Source organism: Branchiostoma lanceolatum, chromosome 12 (assembly GCF_035083965.1).
Source record: "Branchiostoma lanceolatum isolate klBraLanc5 chromosome 12, klBraLanc5.hap2, whole genome shotgun sequence".
NCBI classification, from domain to species: Eukaryota; Metazoa; Chordata; class Leptocardii; order Amphioxiformes; family Branchiostomatidae; genus Branchiostoma; species Branchiostoma lanceolatum.
Genome location: NC_089733.1, coordinates 328,759 through 355,236, shown reverse-complemented (window position 1 = coordinate 355,236; position 26,478 = coordinate 328,759). Strand labels below are relative to the sequence as shown.

At 40.3% G+C, this 26,478-nt stretch overlaps 2 protein-coding genes and 1 long non-coding RNA gene across 3 annotated transcripts; 1 reads left to right on the top strand and 2 right to left on the bottom strand.

The window, feature by feature from the left end:
* Positions 1–1,355: 1,355 nt before the first annotated feature.
* On the top strand, positions 1,356–3,985 carry LOC136446609 (uncharacterized). The gene is made up of 4 exons (XR_010757609.1): positions 1,356–1,471; positions 2,161–2,242; positions 2,605–2,670; positions 3,159–3,985. It is a non-coding gene; the product is annotated as an uncharacterized lncRNA (long non-coding RNA).
* A 4,403-nt stretch (positions 3,986–8,388) lies between these two features.
* Positions 8,389–15,247, bottom strand: LOC136446452 (pyrethroid hydrolase Ces2e-like). The gene is made up of 6 exons (XM_066444822.1): positions 14,957–15,247; positions 13,341–13,428; positions 12,903–13,073; positions 10,367–10,523; positions 9,431–9,650; positions 8,389–8,873 (listed from the first exon to the last, which is right to left on the bottom strand). Exons 1-6 carry the CDS (start codon positions 15,118–15,120, stop codon positions 8,612–8,614), a joined length of 1,062 nt encoding a protein of 353 aa, XP_066300919.1. The 5' UTR covers positions 15,121–15,247; the 3' UTR covers positions 8,389–8,611.
* Positions 15,248–15,565: 318 nt separating this feature from the next.
* On the bottom strand, positions 15,566–21,376 carry LOC136446387 (putative inactive carboxylesterase 4). The gene is made up of 4 exons (XM_066444736.1): positions 21,301–21,376; positions 16,682–16,797; positions 15,693–15,872; positions 15,566–15,610 (listed from the first exon to the last, which is right to left on the bottom strand). The coding sequence occupies exons 1-4, from the start codon at positions 21,374–21,376 to the stop codon at positions 15,566–15,568; spliced, it is 417 nt and encodes a 138-aa protein (XP_066300833.1).
* Positions 21,377–26,478: the final 5,102 nt, after the last annotated feature.

The window sequence follows — 26,478 nt, the reverse complement described above, 5'->3', positions numbered from 1 at the left end:
AAGGGCGCTGACACGACTTGTCAATGCGGCGAAGTGGTGAACTTGAATTAAAGTTTCGAAGCGTGCGAAATGCGCTATATTGGCCATGTTTAGAAGAAATTGGTGATCCAGACTGAAGACAGGGTTATGTACATCAATGTTTCGTTCATGTGCCATCTTTTTGGCGAAAAAACTCCGACAATTTAAAGTTTGAAATGAGGAAGGCAATTTGACCTCTGCACTTGACCCCGGAATGACGTCATAACAGCGGAAAAGGGGGAGGGGGGCAGGTAATGCATGACTGATAAAACGTCGTAGGACAGACGCAAGTGGGGAATTAAAACGTTTTTCCAGTTTTTTCGTTAGTATACCATTACAAGGTTAGTTTCCAAGTAAAGAAATGCCATATGAATTCTTTATTGACAACGAAACCCACCTTATCAATTCCACCTTTCCTACCCAAAAAACACTTAAAATAAAAAAGAAATGTTTGCTTAAGGGTTGTACGCAGTTTCATTCCCATGCGTCCCTCCCTCGCGCTGTAACAGGTGCCCTTGAAAAAGTGCCTGTTTCGTGACGCCCCTACGCGGCTCAGTTGCGTACTGCAGATCAGTTCTTCTGTCAGCACGCGGCATATATGCGCAGTTTTTAAAGAAAATCTGTAAGCCAAAAGGGCACAGGTGAGTGTAGAAATCTTCTGGTGGTTAGTTCCGCCAATGGCACCGACACAGCATGTATTTTCATTCGAGAAAACGTCGAGACGCCGCAAGTTACGTCCGTAGATGGGTGTCGGATACCTACGTCACTACCCTGAGTTCGAGGAAGATAGCGTTGCTATGACCTCCTTGGAAACCAGGCGTCTCCAACACAACTCCGAAGAATGGAACGGTCGTGTAACGGTTCTTTGAGTCAAAAAGGTAAGTATGATGGTTTGGCAAGACACCTGTGTCCCTTGCTCTCTAGCAGAAGTCAAGATCAGTTCTAGCAATGATGTAGAAGTAGCGGTAGAACCGGCCGACGATGAAGCAATCCTATACACGTCAACGGATTTTCCTCATCGTTGAACAAGGCCTTAGACTTGGTTGGAACCAAGAAATGTTCATGAATATTTTACTATGTAGCGAAAAAAATTCTGTTTACAAAATTTGAAGGCACCCTGACAAAGTGAGGCTGAACCTGAATTATGACATCACAGTGATAAAGTGAGCTACAGCGTAGCGAATAGAAACTCAGCTTTTAAGCATTTTTTTCACTGCACGATTTCAGACTAAAAAAACCAACAACAAAGTAGTATATAACTAGCAGTATATGCCTCTAACTCAAGAAATGTTGCTGCAAGTGGGTCTCACATCACAGTTCCGTCTCCATTCTGCAGGCAGGACCTGGCCTTGGTCGGTCACACTTTATACAGACTCCATGAAGGTCATCATCGCCGCCATGAGGAAGAACAAAGTCAAGCGCCTTGTGTGTGTGACCTCCTGGTTCACAACAGGTAAATCTTTCCATTTTCCAATAATCGTTTGATTTTAATCTATTGCAGTTGATAATGTAATACCTTATACGCAAAGAGCGAGAGAAAAAACAAAAAGGCACGACAGAATGTAACCGCATCTCTGATATAGTAATAATTCTTCTGGGGACCCTTAGACTACTAACGTTACATTGAGAAGATTGATGAATTAAGATGACTAAGCCCGCCATAGGAAACAAGATTGGTGAATATGAATCAGCATACCTGAGGTATGCACACTTCAGATATCCAGGTGCTCAAGACTTTCTTGACAAAGCCTTGATTACACCGGCTTTTTTTAATGTTGCCGTCTTGGGGAACCTGGTGGAATTGTGAATTTGAGAGTTGACAATGCTTGACATGAATGTGCATCTGTGTAATGTGAAAAATATTAGTACAGTAACAGAGTGAAACATTTTTCTTCAAATCACTGAAATTAAGTCTTCATACACGGCCAAATTTGCATCCAATCGTCGAGGCAACACGACTCTCATCTGTGTAATGTGAATAATGCTAGTACTGTAAGAGATTGAAACTCAAGATGACTCTCAGAGGTACTAGTAATCCTTTCGATTTGTTCACCTGGCGACCCGTCTAATCCGCCACCTTTCCTGTTTCGCTGGATGGTCATACCGTTGTTTCTGGGACGGATCCTGTATTACATGTCTCAGATAGAGCAGTACCTGCAGGGGCGTGAAGACATCGACTTCACTGCAGTCCGGCCACCAGGATTAAAAATGGGACCAGTCACCGGTAGGAGATGTTTGTTTGTTTGTATTGCATACCCGGTAAAGCTCCTCATATGATTTCAATGTTTTGTTACCTGTCACGTTTATTTGTTGATATATTGAGATTTACTTTTTGAAGGATTGTTGAAGGATTGACAGAACCGGTAACTTTGATGTATCACTTTTAGGGTTGGCAGGTTTTTGATAGGGTTGGCTGGGTAACTCCAAACACAATTTTTTTTCCGGAGTAACCGGTGTACATCTTATTCTAGATCTTTAAAGCTATCTATTGAAAGTTATGTATAAGAAAATCACTATTTTAGAATTGTAGTAGAGTGCAGTAAATCAATCTTTTAGTAGCGTGACTAAATCCTCCTGACTTCTCAGAAATGGAGTTCCGTACAGAGGAAGGTCCACATGTGTGCGGGGCATGTGTCTTGCAGATGTGGCCAGGTGGGTTTAGCTATTACATACTACTACTGCTGCTGTTCAATAGAGATTTCCACCAACCCACTTCCTCTAATGATGCAAGGATCGAAATTCAGTCTAGCTGATGTACAAGAGAAAAGTGAAACTGTTTCATTGAAAGATAGAAGTTGACAATTTTTTTCCTATTTTCATATACTGTACCAATAGTTCTTTTTGGCAACCAATGAAAAATAGATTTGAAGAAAAATAGGCTTGTTTTCTCTCCATGACTTTTCTCAATATCTTGAACTGTATATGCAAAATCATAGATATAAGAAAAAGTAGTCCACAGACAAGGTCGTTAATCATAAAGATCAAATTTTGATCAAGAAATGTTAAGAAGGAAACTGTCCTGACCAACTTACCTTAAAAATCCAAGCCAATAAGTGTTGAAAATTCCTATAGAATTTCATTAAATATACAAAAGCACCAGACCAATTTCTACCATCCTGATTAAATGATTTTGCTTATAGGTTCATGTTGTCCACTATGTCATCTGAAGACTCGATAAGGAAGTGTGTGGCTGTCATCGCTGTTCCCAAGAAGTAGTGGTGTAATCACAATCTCCAAGCAGATGTTGGGGGTAAATGATCATAATCTGTGTCATGCAGCACCAGAGACAGCAGTCTTGTTGGTGTGTCATTCAGCACCAGGGACAGGGGCACTAGTCTTGATGGTGTGTCATTCAGGGACAGGGGCGGCAGTCTTGTTGGTGTGTCATTCAGCACCAGGGACAGGGGCATCGGTCTTGTTGGTGTGTCATTCGGCACCAGGGACAGGGGCGCTAGTCTTGATGGTGTGTCATTCAGGGACAGAGGCGGTAGTCTTGTTGGTGTGTCATTCAGCACCAGGGACAGGGGCATCGGTCTTGTTGGTGTGTCATTCAGCACCAGGGACAGGGGCACCAGTCTTTTTGGCGTCTCATTCAGGGACAGGGGCAGCAGTTATTGAATACTATCTATACTAAAACAACATTTGACACTATGTATAAGATCAGTACGCCTGAGCCAAAATATGTGTAAATACATGAAATACATTTATTCCGTACATGTATAATTGTGAAATGTAGATATTATAAATATATAAAATTTTCAACATATTATATACAGAATCTTTCAGTTTTACACATAGATCAGCAGAGTTCTAGTAATACACATGTACAGCTTAGCTAACGCAGTAAAACAAAACACCTGTACAGCTTAGCTTATGTGACTCACAATGACATAGACATGTACCCAAAGTGCTGATTGTATAAGTGGTATATTCTACTACTGCTCTTCTCCAGTGAATAAAAGGTTTGTTCATGGCATATTGTTATGTGTTTGGTCTGCAACTATAGTCAGTCAGGCCGATCTGGTGTACTGGCCAAATGCTACGTGGCTTATGAAAATACTTTTGTATAAATATGAAGGTACCCAGGGCTGCAGTGAAAATTGATTTTTTTTTTCATACTACTGAGTCAGACTTAGAAAAAATGTGTCACTTCTTCCTAAACAGATTGTATACCACCAACTACTGTAACAGGGTCATCAAATGTCTTCTTCTGAAATTACAATCTTAACTCTTTTTATAACATGTAATGTTATATGAATTAATAGAATCATGGTGGGTTTGACAAGAATTTTAGTAAAGAAAAAATGTTACATGAAAATGTTTCGTCTGACACAAATGGCGCACATGAGGCAAACCCACTCCAGTTAGAGAAGGCCACACAGTACATCTCCACTTTAGCCAGGGAGTCTCTGGGTCGGTACAAGATCTCCCCACACAGACAGCAGACACGAGTCCCTGCAGACTAGCCCCGCCTCTCCCCGGCCCACTGCTGACAGGCGGACATGAATGTGGCGTCCGGTGAGGATGGGGCCCGACATCCCGATTGGCAGATCGGGCGCGGGACAGCCATCGCTCACTGGATGCCACGCACATCTCCGCCTGATGGTGCAGTGGGTAGAGGTATGAGTAGTCTGGGAGGGCCAAGTGTCTACGGTCTGTGGAGTTGACCCTGCCCAACCCTTCCCTACCCCAGCTGCAGTGTAGAATACTGTGTGGTCCGTTTAACTGGAGTGGGTTTGCCGTGAGGGCACTATCGATCTGTGACAAAGGTTACATTTTCATGTAACATTGTGGAAAAAAGACTGTTTTGAATAGTACAGTAATGGCAACAAATAAATTGGGAAATAAATTTTTTGCCAAGTAAGTGAACTTTAAACAGATGACAGTTTTTGGACAAGTTGTGTATCCATGTAACATTTGGGAAATACCGAACTGTTGGAATAAGTACCTATCATTTCTGTACTACATTGTGTCCACAATTTCAACCCAAAAAAATGGGGAAAAATGATTGATGTACTAGCATACAAAGCCAGCTCATGCAAAACGTACGTGCCAAATATTTGTCATGACTTCAACTGATGCCCTCTTTCAACAACTTGTTCTAACTGTGATCTTTGAACTGACCAATGAGAGACAAAAAATCCAGGGTTGCCTCAAGACATCAACCAATGGGAAGTACTTGAGTATTTCATTGATTTGAGAACAGATAAAAATCTGTCAGGTTGATTTGAACAATTCATGTCTTTAAACCCTTGTTCAAGCAAGACGGTAACCTGATTGCTAATAGCCAGAATACGTCGCAGCGTTCTACCTCAATACCTGCTTGGAGAATCAAACTATGATCAACCCTAATCCGACAGTATGGGGTCCCTTTGGTGTATATTTACCTTCGTCAAGAAGGTTATATTTTAATGTGCGTCTGTGTGTCTGTTAGTGAACACGATAAGTCGAGAACGCCTGGATGGATTGTTGTCATATTTGGTGTGTTGGTGGGAAACCTCAAGATGATTAGATTTGGGGCGAACTAATTTGCATAATCAACGAAAAAAGTTTTGAAATGTGTTATATTGCATCATCAGTCTCTGTACCTGGCAGCTGAGGGAGCTCAGGCTGGTGACCCTGGGGTCATCTTCCAGAAGGCCTGGCTTCCATCTTCCTGTCATGTGGAATTAATCTATACATATATATATATATATATATATATATATATATATAAGTCTGTTTCTTAGATACAACACACATTTCCCTCCAAAATTCTGTGGTAGTCGTGATGGTAGGTCTACTTGTTCAAGAATGTCTATTTGATACTTACAACATTGTTGTGTTTTTCACCTAAAGTTAAAGCACAGGCTAATCAGGTGACATTTGACCCACATATGACCTGAGGATTCCTTTCCTTGGAAAGAACAGACATGTATTTTTACCTCCGATTTAGTTCTCCCTGGCTATAAATTCGACGATAGCGTGATAAAACCATAAGGCAAGGTGGCAGGAGGCAGTGTTGCACTTTCAGGAGGGTTTAGATGATCATATAAGAAACCTATAGTTTTGAGGATCCGTAGTAGCTTAGACGTGGGTTCAAAAGTATGTACATCGTTTTGATGTTTGATATCTCATTTGTTTGTGTTTTATCTCAAGCCCATATCCCGTTTTTACCCCAAAATGTGAAGAAGACGTATTTCTACTTGATATCACGGACAGGTGGAAAAACACAGATGGGGCTGTCTCATTAGCGTCCCTGACAGCTTCCCCTCCCTATTGAGACATGCGAGCGTGCCAGGCTAAAATGTTCACTTCCAGCCTTGTTACCTTCGTCAAGAAGGTTATATTTTAATGCGTGTCTGTGTATCTGTTAGTGACCACGTTAAGTCGAGAACGCCTGGATGGATTGTTGTCGTATTTGGTGTGTTGGTATGTATGTGGGAAACCTCAACATGATTAGATTTTGGGCGATGTACTTTGCATAATTAACGAGAAAAGTTTTGAAATGTGTTATATTTCATCATCAGTCTCTATACTAGCTGGGACGTGTTGGCGGTGTTGGTTGGAAAATCTGGTATAGTGAAGGAGATATTCCCATAGTGGCATGGCTCATACCCATGGGGGCTTACTGGTAGTGGTGAAGCAGACCTGAAAGGTAACAGCTCACATGTCTTGCTAGACTGCAGTAGTAACAATGGTGGTTTTGAAAAAAACCCACAGGCGACGTGAGGATTAGTAGGAAAGGGATGATTGAGCCTAATTTTTACCTTCACCAACAAAGTATTTTCAGTAACGTTTGTAGCGAAATGCTACAATAGTCTTCTTTGCTAAGATAACTTCTCATACCTTGGGCAACTTCTGTTATTTGTGTGGAGAAGATGATGAATTGATGTAGTTTATGCAAATGAGGACATTTTTTGCATAATCAATGATAAACATCCTATTATTGGCCAAGGTATGAGGTTGTGAAACTCTAGTCATATGTGCCGTATCAGCAGGAAAAATATCTCAATCCATGACATGAGGTTTTGGTGTACTTTTCTTACAACGACAAACTGATATACGGATATCAGCCCATTGTTGTATACGTTGAACTCTGAAGTTTGTGTGTGGTTCGATGGGTTCAATCGGACCCGAGTAAACATTGCACTGTCTATTACGTAATATCAAAACACCAATATCCACTAACAGGGGTATGCTATCATTGTTTTAACGATTGCTAGTTACACGACATTGTTGTCAAGAAAATGGATTGGACAACTTTTTGAAAATAGATGTCGTAATTTAGTTAAAACTTGGTTTTTACTCAGTGCCCAGATTACCCTACTAAAATCAAATGCTCAATTCGTAGCTTGTGTACGAGGGTAATATGAAACTTGAATCAACAAAACACATTAATATGAAAGCCAAGGTTAGTCTTCATCCAAGCAAAAAATTGCGTAAAGGAGCCTCAGTTATGATGAAGGTGGCTTGATACTGAGTACACACGCCATTCGCTGTCACCACAGCCCGGCGCATGCTCCTCATGCTTGTCACCAGTTTTGTTACGCGGCCCCTGGCTAATCTTCCACAAGGAGTCGTCGAAGGACGACCAGTGTTGTTCTGTTGATCATAATTGCATGCACAGCTCGCCCAAGGTGATCAGTGATCACCGAGTCTGAGATGTGTTCAATCGTGTGGAGATCTGGGGTACCGGAAGGCCATTCTATCCTCTGTATTCATGCATCCTGGAGGTGGTCTGAAATGGCTCTCATTCTGTATGGACATACACTTGTCATCTTGCAGAATGGCACTCAGTCTCATATTGCAGAGGTAAGGATCTAAGAAATGTGACTGGATGGAGAATGGTGTCCATATATCTCGGCACATCGAGGTTGCTTATGATGATTAGCCTGGTTTTTCCTCTGGCAGTTGTACTGCCCCATACTATGACGTTGACTCCAAGAAACACTGTCAGTCTATCCGTGCAACAGTCAGCATAGCTATATAGGGTTCTCCTCGCCGCCCCCATAATTTCATTTACCAATCCAACAGTCGAAATAAATCGACTGTCATCTGTAGCTGTGAACATAACATTCCTCCACACACCGTTCCATTCACGATGCATGCGGACGACGCCACCACAAATGGGTTTGGAGCTGCGTTGAGTGTTTGACACTATCATGGAAATTTGGGCACTTTTTTTCTACAACCTACTCGCGTTAACAGGCCTGGTGCTCGCTCCATGAGATTGTAATCATAATGAGTTGGGTATCAGGGTAAGGAAATTACACAAGCTTTCCAACAATATATGATGCATTGAAAATGATCAAGAAACAACGGAAATATGATCAACCAAAGGAAAGTTTCCAAACTTTTTGTGCCAAGTTTAGTACAATATTCTGTTCGTAACTAGTATATTTCATTTTAATGATGAAAAGATTATGTAGCAAAATCACATCTAATTCACTTATCTTTATCATTCTGCGAACTTGCCCTCTTGGACTTGTATCAACTACGATTGAAAACAATACAAAAAGTACCTTTAAGCCACTTATTTTCTTCAAGTTGCCTTATTTTTATTTCGATTTACTTTCTTGCTGTTGCCCTCTTTCCTTTGACTATCCTTTTTTTAGATGTTGCATAAAAAGAAAGCCGAGAGACTAGCAAAACTCCAGACGGTCCATGCGAGGCGAACAGCTCCACTTGTAGTTGCGTCCCCTCCCATGAGCTTTGGTACGACCTCATTCCAAAACTCCATCCGGTTTCCCCTCAGGTCTACGTCAGCGGATGATGCCAGGTCCAGCTTCAGGTATGCTTTAGATGAAGGCGTGTACCGTGGCCAGTCCGTAGAGTCGCGGAAGCGGGCTGCCCCAGAATAGTCGTTTGGATCTCTGTGGTTGATATAGAAAACTATTGTAGCTGCAGCATTTGATGTTCTTAATACTTCATACGCACACGCGTTAAAGCCAATGCAATATAAAATAAAACAACAATCAGAATATTCAAAATCCTAAATTTGAACTAGTGCCGACGTTTTGACAGCCTGTCTGGTGTTTTCATTGTCAGGACGTAATGAAATATGGTAAACGAGATACACAACAAAGATACATGTACTGTTGCGTCATTAGCATAAGACTGTTGGAGGAAACATTACGCTACCGATCTGATCTACGTATACACAAGACTCTGTATCATTAAATGAACAAGGAAAAGCTATATTGTCCTGGCCGATATTGATAGATTCTATAGAATTAAGTCCTTACGGTATGACAACAATGCCACTGATCAGTTAAACAGATAATCAAACTGAAAGATTTCTTATAAGATACCGGACGCAAACAGAATTACTTATTTTTCACATTTTATATGACTTAACTACCTGTCTCATGGTTAAGAATTTGGTTAAGAATTTGTTCAACTCTAAAGCGTTGTTATGAGTCGCACACACCCGTTGTTGGCAAAGTTGACCCAATAGGCCATTATGTCCAGACTAAGGTCTCTCTCCTGGTCGGTAAACGGAAGCTTCCACGCCTCATCCTCTCGTAACAGCGGGATCCCGAAGACGTAGAACAACTCGTCCAGGTGCTCGGCTTTAACGAAGTCCGGCTTGAAGGGGAAAATGGAGGACCGATGCTGGAACTCGTACTGATACACTCTAACAGGCAGAGCTGTAAGAACGAGTCCCGAAAGAATAAAAAAAAATATTCATTTACGTTTTTACAGCCAAGAAGTTCCCACAGTCGGTGACTGCCTGTTACCTTCCTAAGGTCTACTCCACCATGCAGCAAGATGTCGTTGTTGCTGTACATGTGTACATGTTATGAGTGCGGTCCTAACGTATTGTAACATATACACAAATATTTCCAAAACAACAACAATAAAGAAAAGAAACTGTACCAGGTCCAGTGTGAAGTGGAATCGGTCAATATTGCAAGAGGAAGGTGACAAGCCGTCAACCAAATGTCGGCTGTTAAATGTCATTCAATATGAATAAAGAACTTTGCTATTCAGCCGTTCCGAAAGCTTTTCAAGCATCATCTTAAAAAAATTGACTCACTAAGTTTAAAAACTAAGTTTAAAAACTTACAATAAAAACAGGTAAATTATTAGTCGTAACAAAATAATCTGTTTTGTTGCATTTAATATGTAATTGTGCTTAATTGTATCTCATCTCATTCTAATACCTACACTTTATTTTCATACGTCTTTGTTTAATTCTTTAGTATTGACTGGAGTCCTTTTCATCTACGTCATGGCAGTCCACGTGGCCTCACAAAGGATAGGCGCCAAAAGCTATGGGCCATCTTAATTTTAATTTTTATAAAATATTATTCAGACTAAACTTAAGGAAGGTTATCTAAAGCAGGATGTTAGTTGTACGTACCTGATTGAGCTTCTGCCATCAAAACGGCTCGTGCTACAAAACTCCAATCACTCTTTAACTGGAAGTACTGGTCTCGGACGGCGAACGGGTCATCTGTGTCAACTGAGTCCAGGTATTCGTGCAACACTGCCGGGATGAGTACACTCGTGTTCCCCTCCTGGACAAGGTTGGAAATATACAATAGAAATAACAAGAAATAGAATATCTCGTACCTCCGAAAATAACTTCATCAGCTGCAGGTTGGTAGAACAAAGGATATTGGAGATTTACTGGTTGTGGTTCCGGGTCGGAGTTCAATTGTGACCGGGGGTTGGGTCATGACCCGGTAATCTGCCGGAAGTGCGTGGTCGTCACCCTGATTTCTGCCCGAGATTGCTTGGTGATGGTTTTAGCTGTGCATGAATATTTTGAATCTTCTGAAAAGCCCGTGAGTTGTAGTATTTTTGGGCGCGGTGCAGTTGGTTCGCTATCGAAGCCTTTTTTGTATTATTCCGCGGCAACGGTGATGCGGTTTTCTCGCCTGATGACCCAAAATAGCATCGTTTTTAATGCATTTTCACCGAATTTGCGTCATCGGAGATTGCGAAAAAGTTATCACATGACTTTTTTATTTTTTTTCATTTTTCAGAGACACCATTTACTAAGCTTTCTCAGCATATATGCCGTGACCCCAGGAAAACTCGTTTTTTCCGAGCAGGCTCGATCAAAAAAGTGTAAAAAAATGATAATTTTCGGGTGCCAAATTTACATTTTACTATGGTTTCTACCCAAAATGAAGGGACAACGGACAAAACCGATAAATACATCGGAAAACAGCAGAAAACCGCTTTTCGACCATGTGATTACATTTTCCGTCCTACTTTTCTCGGCGGAATTGTAGCCCGTCGACCTGAGGGTGTCGGCCTACATACGAAATCGCAAAAAAACTCCGGTCCGAGACCTTGTGTAAAAAGGATCTCCAATATTCTATTCAGAGTTTTTGTAGATTACTTCATGCAATGAAAATAGCCATCACAAATGTAAGCGGTTCTGCCCAACGGGATCAGCCGTCTGTCGATCGGCTGACCAGCTGCCCCACTACTTTCAGGAAGGGGATGTCCTCCTGTGATGCTACAGTACAAAAATACTGCTTGAGGGAACAAAATCTCCATGTTGTTTTGGGAGGGAGGGATTCAATAACCATGTAAATTAGACACATTTGCATACGATCATTATGAGTTAGTGCCTCGATATGCTCAACTATTTTGGCGACGCCTGGGTGGCGACGCCTAATGGTATAGTATTGTGTGCAGTTTGCAAGAATTCTAGAAATTGCGCAGGCATGTCTCGACGGGCTAAAAATTGTACGGGGATGTGTCTACAAGAATGCAAAGGATAGAAAGTGGGTCATGCAGCTATTCTTAGTCTACAGGAATGTTTGGAATCTTAGTGGACAGGAAGCTGTCTACAGGGGTTACCCCGGGAATGCAAAGGATAGTGGGTCATGCAGCTATTTTTAGATCATAGGTCCTTGAGTGTTTGGAATGTTAGTCAGCAGGAAGTTCCTGACATTCCATTACGGACACGAATTCCTAAGCTACTACGTAAACACGAAGTAACATTGTGCCTATTAACGTTCCTGATGTCTATGGGCCATGAGCCATAAGTGTTCAAAGGATGCTGTTGCATTGCGTGTGCTGTGTTGATAAGTGGATAAGTATGATGTTAGAATTTGTAATAATTGTAGATTTTGGCTAATGTGGCGTGATGTAAACAGCAGTCCTGTCAGAGTAGAATGGATATTGTTGTGGTGGGAACCCTAGCAGTGAGCACCGAGTGTTCTTTTTAGTTGTCTATGATGTTCATTCTGGTGGTGGGATTATGCATGATAGAATGTAGTTGTGCTGTCGTTGTCTGTGTGTGTGTGTGTGTGTGTGTGTGTCTGTATTTGTCCATCAGTACAGGTACTCATCAGCCCTTTTCGTTGGAAATCCCGTATGAACAGCACCACCTATCAGTATAGTAAAAATAAAAACAGCAGCAATGTCGCCATGGCAATGTATTTTTTCATAGCCAATCTTGTTTCTAGTAAGTTGGTGACTTGATATTCAAGAGTTAATTTCCCCCTCACAAGCCATTCAAAAGTTGATCGATGTCAAAGTGACCGCACATAGAAGCTTCACCTAGAATAGCAATGGTGAATGTAGCCTTACTTATGCTGAAAATGATTGAAATTTTAGTTGTGAAATGATCTGCCTGTTAAAGTCTATTTTCCAAAAATTTTGATGCAATCTAAATTCCTCCAAATCGACTAACTAGATTTGAAAGATTGTCCTGGCAGAATTCCAGCTTGTCCTAGGACACATAGGAATGACAATATTCAGATCCCGATTTCAGTAGTAGAATTCCAGTCTGTCCTATGACAAATTACCTTCTGTCCTAAGAGAATCTGGAAATGTCCTAGTCCTAGGACGATTCCAAATTGCCAAGAAGTCGAATCTCTACTGTGACATTCTTATATATACATTGGACTAACAAAACAGCTAAAAGCCCCTACCGGATATATTAGGCCAACAAAGAACATCTCGTACGGCATTCTGGCTTTGAATTCGGCGGCGCTCATTCCATCGGCATACAGGTTCCTGATTGAAAACATCCAGCCGAATTCGTCGTTGTTCGTACCCAGAAGGTAGTCCACCTTATTGAGCTGCTTCTTTCTGACCAAATCCTGCAACAATGTATCTATGTTATACATACATTTAGAAAATTCCTTGAATACCATAAAAGCATGTAAGAAGAATTGAAGCGATTTAACATGGTATTACAACCGACAAGTATTCAATAAAACAGTAACTAACACTACTGTCAACATTAAAATCATTATAATGCTAGATCCAGGTTTGCGTACACTGGGCACGGGAGTCTCCTAAGTGAAGAGGCAGACTGACTGTGGCTGGCTCTGCTCACTCCTGTGGACTCCTAAAAATCAACCTACCTTAGGTGTATCCACTAGAAAATGGCCGTCAACAACAGGCAGAGGGTAACCAGGTCTGTCCACAGCCAGTATGTCCTCAGCGGGCTCTCTGTGGAGAAAAAAGTGCGTTCAAGGATTCTGAAACCTTGAACGTTTGTGAGTAATTGTTTTTCTTCCATCACAATGCGACAGTCTTTCCTAGACCTCCCGAATCAAGGCATACACAAGACCAGAAGCGGGTGTTATTTGTAAAAGACCACATCATGATGAATAGCAAATCAGACAGATTTGTAAGAAATAATTCAAAGATGAACAAATAAATGAACCATTTAAAATCCCGGAATTTAGTGGTACCCCTTAATGCAGATCCATGGGATGTGATCCAGGATGGGATCATCCCTTTATCATCGGTTCCTACGGGATAATTGCTAAAGTTCCAGATAAATTTTGGGTCAACGCAATAGAGGAATTAAGTTGCTAATGGTGAAAATTGATGAACAACTATTCACACAAACACTACAAACATTATTTTCAACATCGGAGCTAGATTACCTAAGAGCTTAAGTGTGGTTTTCAATGGGATGATTGACAAAGATCAAAGTCCATTTTTGACCCAAAGCAAGTTGACAAACAAGTATCCATAAACACATTGAAAATGCAATTTTTAATCTCAACCCAAGGTTTCTTAAGAGCAACCAAGTTGAAGTTTGTCCAGTGGTTGTTCGCAATAAAGCATGCTACACCTGGCTGGAATTGATCTGAAGGAAGGGGTTGGGGGTTAGGGTCGGAATACCGATGCTGTATAATGCAACTGTTGCCTAGTCCAGGTTCAAGGTCAAGTTGCAAATACAATTACGTTCTTGGATTCAGAATGATATATTAGCCTAACAAGGACACTCTCCACTTTAAGTACCATTGCCAAGCCACATGACGTCACTTTCCCCATGAATGAGAACACTGACAGTCATATTCGACTTACAAGGACCCTTGCCAATCAAGTACCAGATTTTGACATGTCCCTTCCACTTATTTTCTGTTTGTCTGGTGGGGTTTAATCATGCGATATGGCTAACGATGACGGAATCTGACAAAAATATTCATGGCTTTGGCACATAGACCATTAAACAAACCACACTGCACGGGAGGCGATGTGCACTGTGGGTAACATGGACAGACAACACCATCATAATGGTTACATATAGGTACCCATAGTGCCCTGCGTTTTCCAGCATACAACGGTGTCCGCATGAAGGTCTAAGCAGCAAACAACGCATTTAAGATAGGAAAATGCTGACAAACCTGGTCTCAACAAACTCTCAAGAGACGGAGCAAATGTGGTTGCTGAGACCAGGTGATTTCTCCAGAAAGATTTGCTGGTTGGCCGGACGATTGGAACATGTATGGTTTGGAAGAATGACATGATAAGGCCACTGCTTAGTAGAGCCAGGGCTAGTAAAGCACCCCTAAGTTGGCTTGGGATAGTTACCAGGCTATCACCAGCCATGGAAATGTCCACTGAGGACCGCCAAAAGTGCGCGCTGGTCGGGTTGGACAGTTGTTTACCTAGAAGAGGGTCTAGACTAGTGTCTACAGGTTGCAGCTTGCACGGGCGGTTGTCCGACCATGTATGACTGTACCTTCTAAGGCAGCACATCATGTCATCGTAGGGTGTTGTAACACATCCGACTGCACTGGCAACTGATTCAGTCGCTGTCACATCCCCTGCTTGTTCGGTAGGCAGAATTGCCACACCGCTTTGTGAGATCGCTCGGTGAAAGAGTCCAGTCGCCAGTGGAGACATGACCAGTAGCGACACGCTATAACCTCCAGCGGATTCCCCGAAAATGGTAACTTTTTCTGGATTCCCGCCGAAGTTTCGGATGTTTGCTTGCACCCATTGTAAAGCCTTAATCTGCAAGACAATATCGACATCCTGATTAAAAATGGATTATACATATGATTAGTACCTTCATGTTTAAAAAAAGTTGTCACCGCTGATATTCAAACTGCCTACAAGCTAACTGAATAAATTACCGAATTATAGGCTGTCAGCTCTACTGTTATCAAGGTTCAAATGATGAATTGCTATAAAGTCACTTGCACGAGTTTGTCATTCGAACCTAAATAAAGCTGGTGAGTTTTTTAATGCCCAATCTCGGCCGGAAAGAAACGCATGCTGTGCATTGAACCTGCGCCCTTTATATGTTCCACAAACAGGTAAACGAATATTTCATCAACAAATTTGTTTAGAATATGTCCGCAAGGTTGCTTTCGATAAAGACTTGAGTCAACTGTATCAGAAAACATATCTATGAACAGAATTAATCACTAAAATTCAGTGCAAAGATATTTCATTAATATGATCTTTCTGACCTGGTCGAGAAAACCAAAGTTTCCGGGCGCGTCTTTGTCCAGAGTTGGGAGGAAAGCGAAGTCCCCGAGGCGGTAGTTGAAGGTGACGAGGACGACATTGTGGCGAGCCGCCAGAACCTCACCTGGGTACGAGCTGGCGGTACCCTCCGTGAAACCTCCGCCATGGATCCACACCATTACCTAATGGTTAAATAATGATTGTGAGAAATGCTTACATCTCCATCACTCAAGGGTTCCCCCGTAATCCAGGGTTACTTTTTGTCGAACCGGGTCCCGGTAGAAAGATACATTTTTAATGCTTAAAGGTTGTCTTTTCACGCTTTGTATGTTTCTTTATCTTTTTGTATCATATTTCTCGTTCCTGCAAACTGCACGGCAGGTCGCCGGTTCGGAAATGTGACCCTGGTAGTGCCAAGATCCGAGAGCCATGAATAGGTTTTAAATGCATCTGTTCTCTATAAGTCAAAGCGTCATGATCGACACAAGCCCAAATCACTGAGAGTGAGGACTAACCTACCCAATAGGAACGTTACGTGTTACAAAGGCTGATCCTGCACGCCATTTTTTGTTGAAATACATTTGAAATGTTTAACAATTGGGACGTTTTGATTGGTTCTTAGGACGTTTAAGAAGTCATATTTAGCCAAATTTCGTCAATTTTTTTCACTTGAGGTAAGATTTTTAGAAAGGCACAATTTACTGATTACGGTAGGTTTGCCACACTGCAAATTGACACAAAACTGTTACAAACTCTACGGACAATTTTGGAATGACTCATTCGGACATGTTCCATACATTGCCTGTAAATAATTTCTCATTTACTAATCTGAATTGCAGAAATATACCATAAATTTCATAACCTTCGGTAGAAAAATGGTAACTTTACCAGCTACTTTCCGAACAAATCTGACAGAATAAAGATTTACAATTTTTCATGGACTATAAAAGAACCAAACACAGTTATCTTGAAGAACACTTTGCGCACTTACAGGCTGGTTGGCAAGTACAGAGACATTATGTGTGTACACGTTCAGGTTCAGGCAGTCCTCGCTGGTGGAGATATTCTCGTGATCAAAAATTCTCCATACAAAAGCGCCGCCTCTGGCTGCATGGGGTAGGTAGAGTGCCGTTGAACACAACTTTCCCCAAACCCTGTTGCATCACGAATGCCGTTCCACGGTGCTGGGTCTTGTGGGGGGCGAAACCTGTTAAAATCAATGTTGTATTTAATCAATCAAATTGTTTTGGTATATAAGTAGTTAGGCAACAGCAAGTAAACGTTTTGAATGACATCTTCTGCCCACTAACGCCAGAGTGCCACAAAACAACAAGATGGGTAAAAAAAGATGCCCAAACTTTCAAAATAGAGACCATAAACGTTATACATAACAAGAAAAGAAACAACAAAACATGGTATCACAGTAATATAAGTACATCATACCTGTACAACAGTAATATAAGTATATCATACCTGTATCACAGTAATATAAGTACATCATACCTGTATCACAGTAATGTAAGTATATCATACCTGTATCACAGTAATATAAGTATATCATACCTGTATCACAGTAATATAAGTACATCATACCTGTACAACAGTAATATAAGTATATCATACCTGTACAACAGTAATATAAGTACATCATACCTGTATCACAGTAATATAAGTATATCATACCTGTATCACAGTAATATAAGTATATCATACCTGTATCACAGTAATATAAGTATATCATACCTGTATCACAGTAATATAAGTATATCATACCTGTATCACAGTAATATAAGTATATCATACCTGTATCACAGTAATATAAGTATATCATACCTGTATCACAGTAATATAAGTATATCATACCAGTACAACAGTAATATAAGTACATCATACCTGTATCACAGTAATATAAGTATATCATACCTGTATCACAGTAATATAAGTACATCATACCTGTATCACAGTAATATAAGTATATCATACCTGTATCACAGTAATATAAGTATATCATACCTGTATCACAGTAATATAAGTAAATCATACCTGTATCACAGTAATATAAGTACATCATACCTGTATCACAGTAATATAAGTATATCATACCTGTATCACAGTAATATAAGTATATCATACCTGTATCACAGTAATATAAGTACATCATACCTGTACAACAGTAATATAAGTACATCATACCTGTATCACAGTAATATAAGTATATCATACCTGTATCACAGTAATATAAGTATATCATACCTGTATCACAGTAATATAAGTATATCATACCAGTACAACAGTAATATAAGTACATCATACCTGTATCACAGTAATATAAGTATATCATACCTGTATCACAGTAATATAAGTACATCATACCTGTATCACAGTAATATAAGTATATCATACCTGTATCACAGTAATATAAGTATATCATACCTGTATCACAGTAATATAAGTAAATCATACCTGTATCACAGTAATATAAGTACATCATACCTGTATCACAGTAATATAAGTATATCATACCTGTATCACAGTAATATAAGTATATCATACCTGTATCACAGTAATATAAGTACATCATACCTGTACAACAGTAATATAAGTACATCATACCTGTATCACAGTAATATAAGTATATCATACCTGTATCACAGTAATATAAGTATATCATACCTGTATCACAGTAATATAAGTATATCATACCTGTATCACAGTAATATAAGTATATCATACCTGTATCACAGTAATATAAGTACATCATACCTGTATCACAGTAATATAAGTACATCATACCTGTATCACAGTAATATAAGTATATCATACCTGTATCACAGTAATATAAGTATATCATACCTGTATCACAGTAATATAAGTATATCATACCTGTATCACAGTAATATAAGTACATCATACCTGTACAACAGTAACATAAGTATATCATACCTGTATCACAGTAATATAAGTATATCATACCTGTATCACAGTAATATAAGTACATCATACCTGTATCACAGTAATATAAGTACATCATACCTGTATCACAGTAATATAAGTATATCATACCTGTATCACAGTAATATAAGTATATCATACCTGTATCACAGTAATATAAGTACATCATACCTGTATCACAGTAATATAAGTATATCATACCTGTATCACAGTAATATAAGTATATCATACCTGTATCACAGTAATATAAGTATATCATACCTGTATCACAGTAATATAAGTACATCATACCTGTATCACAGTAATATAAGTATATCATACCTGTATCACAGTAATATAAGTATATCATACCTGTATCACAGTAATATAAGTATATCATACCTGTATCACAGTAATATAAGTACATCATACCTGTATCACAGTAATATAAGTATATCATACCTGTATCACAGTAATATAAGTACATCATACCTGTATCACAGTAATATAAGTATATCATACCTGTATCACAGTAATATAAGTATATCATACCTGTATCACAGTAATATAAGTATATCATACCTGTATCACAGTAATATAAGTATATCATACCTGTATCACAGTAATATAAGTACATCATACCTGTATCACAGTAATATAAGTATATCATACCTGTATCACAGTAATATAAGTATATCATACCTGTATCACAGTAATATAAATATATAATACCTGTTTCAAAGAAGCTCACAAAGTGACACTAGCTTGGTTGCCTAGTATCACTTAACAAGTTGGAACTAAACACTTGTTTTTTTTCCCGAAATAAGGCAAAAACCAATGTGCACGTTAAGGCCACCCATTAAATGTACTTACCGTGATCTAACGTAACGTAACCCTCATCAACGTAATTAGAGTCTATTTAGGCTTTTTACTTTGTTTTCGTAAACTTTCTCACTGCTGCCTGACTCTGTGTCAATAGGAAATTGGGTGCCAGACGGCGACTTCAGACTGTTAAAGATTAAGCTACCCTGATAGAAAAGGGATATTTTATGAACACAACGAGGATATTCTGTAAGATCTAACACAAACCTGAGGTCCCCTGTAGGAGGAGCAGCGTACGGAATGCCTTTGAATATGTAGATCCGGTCGAAGGCAGGACTTCCGATGGACGGAAATGTATCAAAATCAGAACCTTGAACACCACCCGATGTTGTGGAAACCACTGCAAATTCTTAGAAAAGGCAGAATAAATAGTTAAAATAGTTAAAGTTGCAGTTTACACAACATATCTATGGTTTTGATAAATTGTTGTGACTGACACAAGTTAAGATTTTCCGGATGAGTCACAATGAGCACAAAACTTCCGCAGCAATGAGAATTTCGGGAAGCGCGGGAAAAGTACCGATGATAGTTCCCAGGTCATCCGATTATCACACACAAATAAACAAAGATGAGTCTTAATGAAAACACCCCAAACATTTGATAGAAGTGCCCGAAATCGGAAAACAAAAGGGGTGGGTAGGTTATGACCTCAGTACTTTCACATAAATACATGCACCTGACCTTAAAATGAAATCCTAAGTTTTTGCATGTACAGAATTCTAACCTGGTTCTGTTGGAGACTTTGCTCTGTTGTGTTATTGCAATCTCTGCTTACGTAAATAAAAACAGAACAAATAAAAGCAAGACTGAACAAAGCAAGACTAAACAAAGCAGGGGGTACGCGATTCTAAGAACGAGTGTGCAGCGAAATGCACAGTGGGTAATATGTTCCCATTTTGTCCAGAGGTAGTTGAATACGAATATCACTTTTTGATTGTATGTCCCAAATATTTCGAAATACGTAATTCGATCACTATACTCAATGCTATCGTCGGATTTACCGGAATTTATCTCAATGGACTTGGATAGCAAATTTAAGTACATAATGACATTTGGCAAGCCATGCATGGTATACATTGGGAAATATATCAAAGAATGTCTAGACGTAAGAAACTCCTCCAATGCTTGTAATCCCATTGTCATCCCATACTACTACACCATATTGTATAAGATAGACTACTTCGCCATATTGTATAAGATAGACTACCACATAATATTGTATTAGATAGATTGGTTAGCCTAATAGAATGTTATCTATGTACCAGTGAATGCCATACTTTGTACCTAGTACAATTGTTGTGCAATAAAGTTATTAGTATGTTAAAGATGAGGGCTAGATTTTCCTGTCTCTACCAATTTCTCTCGAGGTGCAAAACAATGTACAGACGGTTTATGTTAATGCCTCTTTTTTGCTAATGTAAACATTGAACACAACTACTTGCATTGGACAAGGCAAAGACTGATATCTGTTCTATCGCGAGCTCAGGACTCGGTATCACCACGGTGCCGGAAGTGTTTCCCGCCCGCCTATATTTCATCAACATAAGCCGGGGAATCTTTACGGGGTTGGTGCCAATGAAATCGTTCTACGAGCCAGTAGTTATGAGAAAAGCTGTATTATTCTACTCTGCTCTACCAGTTGATCATCTGCGAAATGGCATCTGCAAAACAAATAACAGAACAAGTCCCACCCAAGTTTTGTGATCCGTTAAGTTTACATACTTCTGGAAAGGTCCTACTCCTAGCCGGAACACACGACAACACTTGTTCTGACCAGGCAAGCCAAATTAAACTTACCTCCATACGCGGAAAAGATACAGAAAAGCGCAATGAAGATGGCCGTGCTAGCAGCGCTGGTCCCCGAGTTGGACATCTTGAGAGTGACCTGTGCGATGACCAACATACATGTAGCTTGCCCTAAAGGAAGGAGAAACGTTGTCGTCTGTTGTCAAGTCTGATCGACTGCAGACCCCATGGCTTATCGTTCTTCTGTAAACATCGTTGACAAATGACAGGACCCACAGCAACGTGAAGCATATACTTGTGGCTGACCCGTACAGCTAGGGTGTCATAGGTTAGTGTCTGTAGGGCCAGCATGCTGCCAGAGCAGTGTGGTGGCTGTTGTAACATTTTCTCGGGGGCATGCTAGCCCTAAAGCCGAACAGCTGGTCTTTGTAAGCCCTAAGATCAGTTTGGCATCCAGGCTATGGTGGAGGCGACCCGAGTTCTGGTGCACAATTAGCCGCCCACTGATGATGTTGACTAATGTCAATATAAAGGGACATATGAACAAGCCTGAACTAACATCTTTCAGATAGTTAGGTAGAAAAGAGAATGATGTTTGAGTCCTTGGACGCCATGTGGTTGTGTGCCAAAATCTTTGTATACAATGTACCACCAAAGCTACTCACAATTATAGAAGACATGTGTATGCGTCATTTTTTGAGTATACAGCAAAGGCAAGGGGCTTCATAAATAAGGATATGTGTTCTGTGATTAGAGACAGGGCAATGCAATAAACTGGTCATAGCTGGAGATGGGGGGGGGGGTGCGCAATTAAAATAAGCCGGAGGGGGGGGGGTAAACTCTTTAAATCAGATACCTCTCTTTGGATGTGGTTTCCGAAACATTAAAACCTGACCTGTCCAGGGAAGAAGTACAATTTGTTTGGTATGTGAATTACAAATAGTCGTAGAAGAGACATTTTTCCTTTTCTACTGTCCATTCTATGACAGAATCGGTCAAACGCCCTTCGAACAAACATGCACAGCAGAGCGCTCAAAATTGGTACATCAAACTCAGGTAGTCTAAAACGTACATTGTGTCATATAAGCCCCTGTGTTCTAGGCAATTGTTTTGCAAGACAGAATAGAAAATCATTTATTCATATTCTGTTCGTGGTCAGGTGCAGTGCCATTGAAAGCACTATAATATAAACGCAGGCATTTCATGATGATGATCATCATCTTCTCATCACGCCAGTGTTTGGTGTTTAGGACTAAGGTGAGCCGCCATTGCATTCTATGCAACAGTAGCTGAACTGCTAATCATGGACATACCGCTTACTTGCCAGCATAAAACTGGTCTAATTGGATCCGTTTTATAGTGTGCTTGATGACTAATAATCATTTTGAAGTAATCTCCAAATTCGTCAATAGTGAAAAATCTTTATGGTCATAGATCAGAAACTTCACCTGGTAATCCATACCGAAACGGATATTTTCTACTTTTAAAGACGCTTCATCTTCATGGATCAAAGGCTATCAATGCTTAGTAGAACTACAATAGTTTACGATCAAGCGTCAAGCTATTGAAAAGGATTATGCATATGCTGTGGCCGAAAGATAGTTTAGTAATAGTCATATACATGTTAACTATACTGACAATACTGATAATATGATACTGACAATAGACGAACTGCCTATTATATCAATATTTAACAGATGTGTGACCAGACGTTAGGTACTAGGATAAAAACATTTTGCTAACTTTATGTGTGTCTGGCAGGTGTGGTGTTCAGTACCAAGGTCATGTATGTTTGTGTATAACGGTGTACATGTGTGTTGATCTATATAGAGTTCAGCATGAAGGACAGGTCGCTTGCTTGTGTGAAAAACTGGTCAATTCTAATCGGAAGTCGCTTTGTTATCCTTCCTAGAACTGCACTGCACTTTAAAAAAAACACGCTCCATCCGCGTGGATCGAAAGCGTGGCCTAGTAATGTTGATAAGTACTGCAGTGATTCACGGTGAATGCGTCATCTTATAGAAATGGATTATGGCTCTATTTTTAAAGCAAAATGTTACAAACGCACGTATGCTTTAACGTAACGTAACGTTACCAGTTTTCGTTCGCTACTTATTATTGTCCACTTTGCAATTTTGGGTCATTCCAACATGTCAAGGTCTATAATGCCAAAGCCGGTTCTCATGAGCAATAAAGAATGGCTTACGTATGATCCTTAATCATGACTCTCCTTTATACAAAACAATGGAAAAGGTCTACGTCCAGTCATAGATCAGAAAAACCTCCTGAGCAAGTAACAGCAGGTTACATGGAAGCGTCATGCACGATGTAGCGCACTTCATCGTATTTTTCTAAGTCTAACTTAGACGATGGCTAGTATCTTTATTAGTAGCTGGCATCAAACCTTTGATATTCAAACTATCTATGGCGATTAAAGATTTGAAACTCTTCCTAGTTTCAGGAAGCTAGGTTTGATACAACCTAGCATTCCCCTCACCTACGCTACATTTTCACCTGTCAAAAATATTGCCATGCGTTTATTACGTGAATTTGACGTGCCGCCCAGCGCAGTGGAAACTGACAGCACAACATTATTTTCTTCAATCGCGTCAAGTAAGCGGCGGGACATTCACAGTTATTTTACTATCATTTCGGGCAGTTAGTTAATGTGTATCCTTTTCTGATCTATGTTCTTCAAGTATAGCGCTAGAAGGTGGAAGACTGAATCGAACGAATGATAATGGGTAACCCTTGCACAAATCTTCACCATAGACCTCAGTATAAATACATGCGTTAAACAAGCGGAAAAAAACTTACAGACAATACATTTTTCTTTTTGGAAGAGCTGATATTTCTGTCCTTGGATTAAACATTTGGCTCTGTTCGCGCGGTTTTAAGATGACGTTCTTACTGAAATGGACGATAATTGACAACGTTGCGTCACCAGCTATGGAGTAGTCTGTATAACACGCGCAAACTTCCGCTGTTTGCGGCTTCTATGGCGGGCGCTATTGGCCCCTAAAGCGCGATCCAATCAGGCTAGGTATAGACGAACTGTTTATGCACGTACAAAATTATCATGCATTTCTGAACGTCCCCAGTTCGTGCTACATGATTCTACTTACAGAAACCTAAGCAGTAGTGTGTTTTACTTTCTGAAAGGTATTTAGTGTCAATGACAGATATTTTATATGTGTATGCATTTCTGTGAATGTGTGTTTGAAATGTTTTAAGAATCAAGGAAACTGGCCTTAATATCATTTTCTGCCCGCTTCCTGGACGACCTATTGAGCTTCCCTGTATAGCGGAGTACCCTTGGCATACTATTCACTCTATTTGGCCGATTTCTACTATTTTTCGAGCGATCCGCGGAGCCTGCTGGTAGAGGTTAGGACGACAGATCCTAACTGAAAATTTATGAAACTCAGAAGCAAAGAACAAGTTTTGTCATTGGTGAAAGATTTTCTGCCGTATCACATTTATTTCTATGAATCAGAATCTTCGCCTGGAAATACTTACCAGAACAACAACCATCTCCTTTTAAAGAAGCTAGTCTTATAGATGAATTCGAAAAGAGGTCAACTATCCCCAATTAGGCTGGGACATTGGATGATTAGGGATACACCGTGTACAGTGCAGACTTTCATAGTCTGAACTCGATTTTTAGGGAGACTGGAGACCACAATTAGCTGACATGTTGAACATAACGGTAGGGCTAGGTCAGGGCTGGCTTCAGTGAGCCCTGTTGGGTAAAGGCTTTCATAGTCTGAACTCGACTTATCCACAATTAGCTGACATGTTGAACATAACGGTAGGACTAGGTCAAGGCTGGCTTCAGTGAGCCCTGTTGGGGAAAGGCTTTCATAGTTTGAACTCGCGATCGACTTATAGGGAGACTGGACTGTGACCACAATTAGCTGACATATTGAACATAACGGGTAAGGACTAGCTCAGGGCCGGCTCAGGGCCGTGTGCTGTGGGAATTAGCATGGTAATTGACACCTGGTCGAGAGTCAATAAACTCCGCCCGTCTACATCCAGACCGCTCATTTGCATTATACGCTTAAAGCTTCTGAATTGGCCCAATTCGTAATGATAGCTGTTCGCGTCTGGACACCAATGTGGGGAGGTTGAGTTGGGTACAGGCTTCTGAGTAAGAGGTGTAATGTTTACCCAGAATTGTGCGGCACGCTCGGCGCTGGATGTTCTCAAGTTGTTTTGCCTGGGTACTGGTGAGACCTGGGCTCCAGACTGGTGCAGCGTACTCGAGATGTGGCCATACGTAGCATGTGTACACGGCTAGGAGGTCTGTCCGAGGGAGGTGTACTTTTTTAGCTGTCTTAGAATTGATGATATAATTGACATGAGTGTCCAATTTCAGGGCGGCTTGTACCCATACTCCCGGCAAATTTAGTTACATGAAATGTGAATGTGGCAAACATACGAGGTCTTACTCTACGCGGGTTTAGGTTACAGGACTGCAATTTAGCAACTGCATTACCTGATAGAATGGAAGTGGTCCATTTATAAAAAAACAACGAAATAAAGTGAAATCTTACCATTGTCATTCTCTATTATGCTCCATGACTTGTTGAGGGCTTGTATTGTTCCGTGCAAACCTTTATTTATCATGAAGATTAATTTCATTCTTGATAGTTCTAGGAGAATTACTGCGCGGTCGCATCCGTGCTGACTGCGTTTCGCTAAACCGTTCCGTATATTTTTTTATCTTGTCGCGACACGTGAGTCTGGACATGTATCCATCCCTGATTGTTCTGTGCAGTGTAAATGTAATACTTTACAAAAGAAAGATAAGCCACCGGTCAAACCTTTAGGAGTTTCCCAACAACAATATACTGCAGCAAAGCATTCGGTACGGCTTCACAGTCTGAATGACAGCTTAATTTGATTTGCTGCAAACATGAATCAACAGAAAACACCCGTGCAATAACTTATTGAAACTGTAGCAGGCCTGAAAGTATGCTTATATTGGTTTGTTCATATTCCAATATTCCACAGTACAATGTTGAACGGCTACATCCATTGAGCGCACCAGGCGGTTAACAATAGACCTTCTTATCTCTATACAACCATAATTGATCGGGTCATGATGAGGTCTGTACAGGATTTTTCCACAGAGGTGGTGTGTTAACAGCTCACCACAAAATGGCGTCTTTAAGATGGTCCTAAAAATTCTGGTTTAGGGAACTTTGTAGAAAGACACTTTCC